The sequence below is a fragment of the Malurus melanocephalus genome, unplaced genomic scaffold (assembly GCF_030028575.1).
Source record: "Malurus melanocephalus ecotype Western Australia unplaced genomic scaffold, MMel_1.1 scaffold_3386, whole genome shotgun sequence".
NCBI classification, from domain to species: domain Eukaryota; kingdom Metazoa; phylum Chordata; class Aves; order Passeriformes; family Maluridae; genus Malurus; species Malurus melanocephalus.
This window is the reverse complement of record NW_026626618.1, coordinates 1-2,007: the sequence shown is the minus strand read 5'-3', so window position 1 is coordinate 2,007 and position 2,007 is coordinate 1. Positions and strand designations below refer to the sequence as shown.

General features: G+C 52.3%; 1 protein-coding gene across 1 annotated transcript; it reads left to right on the top strand.

Annotated features, from left to right (window-relative positions):
- The first annotated feature begins 6 nt into the window (after nt 1-6).
- On the top strand, nt 7-2,001 carry CCDC166 (coiled-coil domain containing 166). The gene is made up of 2 exons (XM_057389075.1): nt 7-168; nt 971-2,001. The coding sequence occupies exon 2, from the start codon at nt 1,060-1,062 to the stop codon at nt 1,942-1,944; it is 885 nt and encodes a 294-aa protein (XP_057245058.1). The 5' UTR covers nt 7-168; nt 971-1,059; the 3' UTR covers nt 1,945-2,001.
- The last annotated feature ends 6 nt before the right edge of the window (nt 2,002-2,007 follow it).

Genomic DNA, 2,007 nt, shown 5'->3' with positions numbered 1-2,007 from the left:
AGATCCCACTCCGTGTCCCCAGTGTCCCCGTGCAGAACTCCCCTTTGTGACCTCACCCCCATCTCCATGGCCACCCTGCCAAACACTCAGCGTCAGCAGCGCTGCAGCAGCAGCAGCAGCAGCACAGGGGGAGCAGGGAAGCAGCTGGAAAATCTCAGAGCACCCAAGGTCAGTGCCTTCAAATGACACATTTTGTACCATCCCAGATTTGCCCTTTTCCCTCAGGGATTCGGGAATTCTGTGACCCTCGCGCATCCCCTGCATCAACCCCCAAAAATGACAGCATCAGCACAGCCCGTGCTGGGATTTTAGTGGATTTATTCTATTTTTTAATCCATCCGCTGGAATTTTGCATTTTTTTCCTAAAAATTGATGAGATGTATTAAGAAATGAGAATTTTAAATTACAAATATTCGCTAAAACCATTGGACTTGTCAACCCTGAATTCCAGCATTCTACACTGGCATAAATACTTCAGAAATCCAGCCAGTCCTTAAATTAATGCTTAACAATTGTTTAAAGACCTGAATCGTGTTAAATTAACGCTGATAAATATTTTAAAAAAGAGAATCTCCTGAAATTGGGRTGTGAGATACAAGTTTGGGACAGGAGACACTGCTTTGGGGTGGGAGATCCTCATTTGGGACAGGAGATCCTGGAATGGGGTGCAGCTGCTTCTTCAAACCCTGGAATCAGTGAGGGAGGAACGAGGTGTCCTTCAGCTTCCTCCTCCAAACTGCAGGAATATCTCAACATCATATGGCAAAAAAAAAAAAAAAAAAAAAAAAAAAAAGAGAGAAATCATTAAAAATGTGCATTTTTGTTTTTTTCTTGAGGCAATTCAGGATAGGAAATGCAAATCCAGGTGTAGCACCCTGAACAATTTTAGGTCAAACATTTGAACTGCTGGAAGAACCAGCACTGGGGGAAAATGCTCCCTCCAAATTGGTGTTTTTTCCTTCTGTTCCAGTTTTTCATGGTTTGATTGGGCTATAGCACCCAAATCTAAGAGGAAAGAAGAATCTGTGACTGCTGGGGAAAAAAAAWACCAAGCAAAGGATGGAGAAAAASGACGGAGAGATACGCCAAGAAATAATCGACGTGGAACCCCCACCTCGGGAGAGAAAACTGTACCTGCAGGATGAGTGCAGGATCCTGACCCAACACCTGGACACGTACCTGGGGAGAGCCAAGCAGCTCCTGCAYGACAACAAACGCCTGGACAAGGAGGCGCAGGAGATGGAGGAGCAGAACCAGGAGTACCTGGCCTGTGCCAAAAAGCGCGGGCAGGACCCCCAGGACATGCTGATCACCCTGAGCGACAGGAACTGCCTGGACCTGGCCCAGGTCCGGGCGCAGAAGGAAAAGCTGATCCCGGAATACGCCGAGAGGGAGGAGGAGGTGAGGAACGCCCTGAAGGAGACGGAGGCCGAGGCCTCGCGCGTGGACACGGAGCTGGAGGAGCTGCAGCCCTACAGGGAGCTGAAAGTGCAGGCGGAGAAAAAGGTGAAGAAGCTGGAGAAGGAATTGCGYGTCACCAGGATACGCTGTGCCGAGGAGACCAACGGCATCAGGAGCAGATTCGTGCAGGACAAGGCTGAATGTGAGCAGGAGCTGCACCAGAGGATGCAGGAGCTCACCTGGGGAGCCGAGGAGGTGGCRCTGCAGGCTCTGATCCAGCACGTGGAGCAGGTGAAAGCCGAGAACAGGAACCTGCGCCAGGAGCTGCTGGGCCTCCTGCAGCACTGCCAGGTCCTCAGGGACGCCAAAGTGCGGCTGCAGGATCAGCAGGAGCAGCTGCTCCGCGAGAACCAGTGCGCCCAGCAGGCATCGCTGCTGCTGCGATCGGCGCGGGGACCGCGCTGCCGCCGCGACAACCAGCCCCGCTCGCGCAGCCAGGGCTGGCCACTGACCCCAAACCCGTCCGGGACCTGGAGGAAATGAGCCTGGCAGCACCAAACCCTTTAGAAACAGTGGCAACACGGAGGAGATGGAGCTCCAGGCACA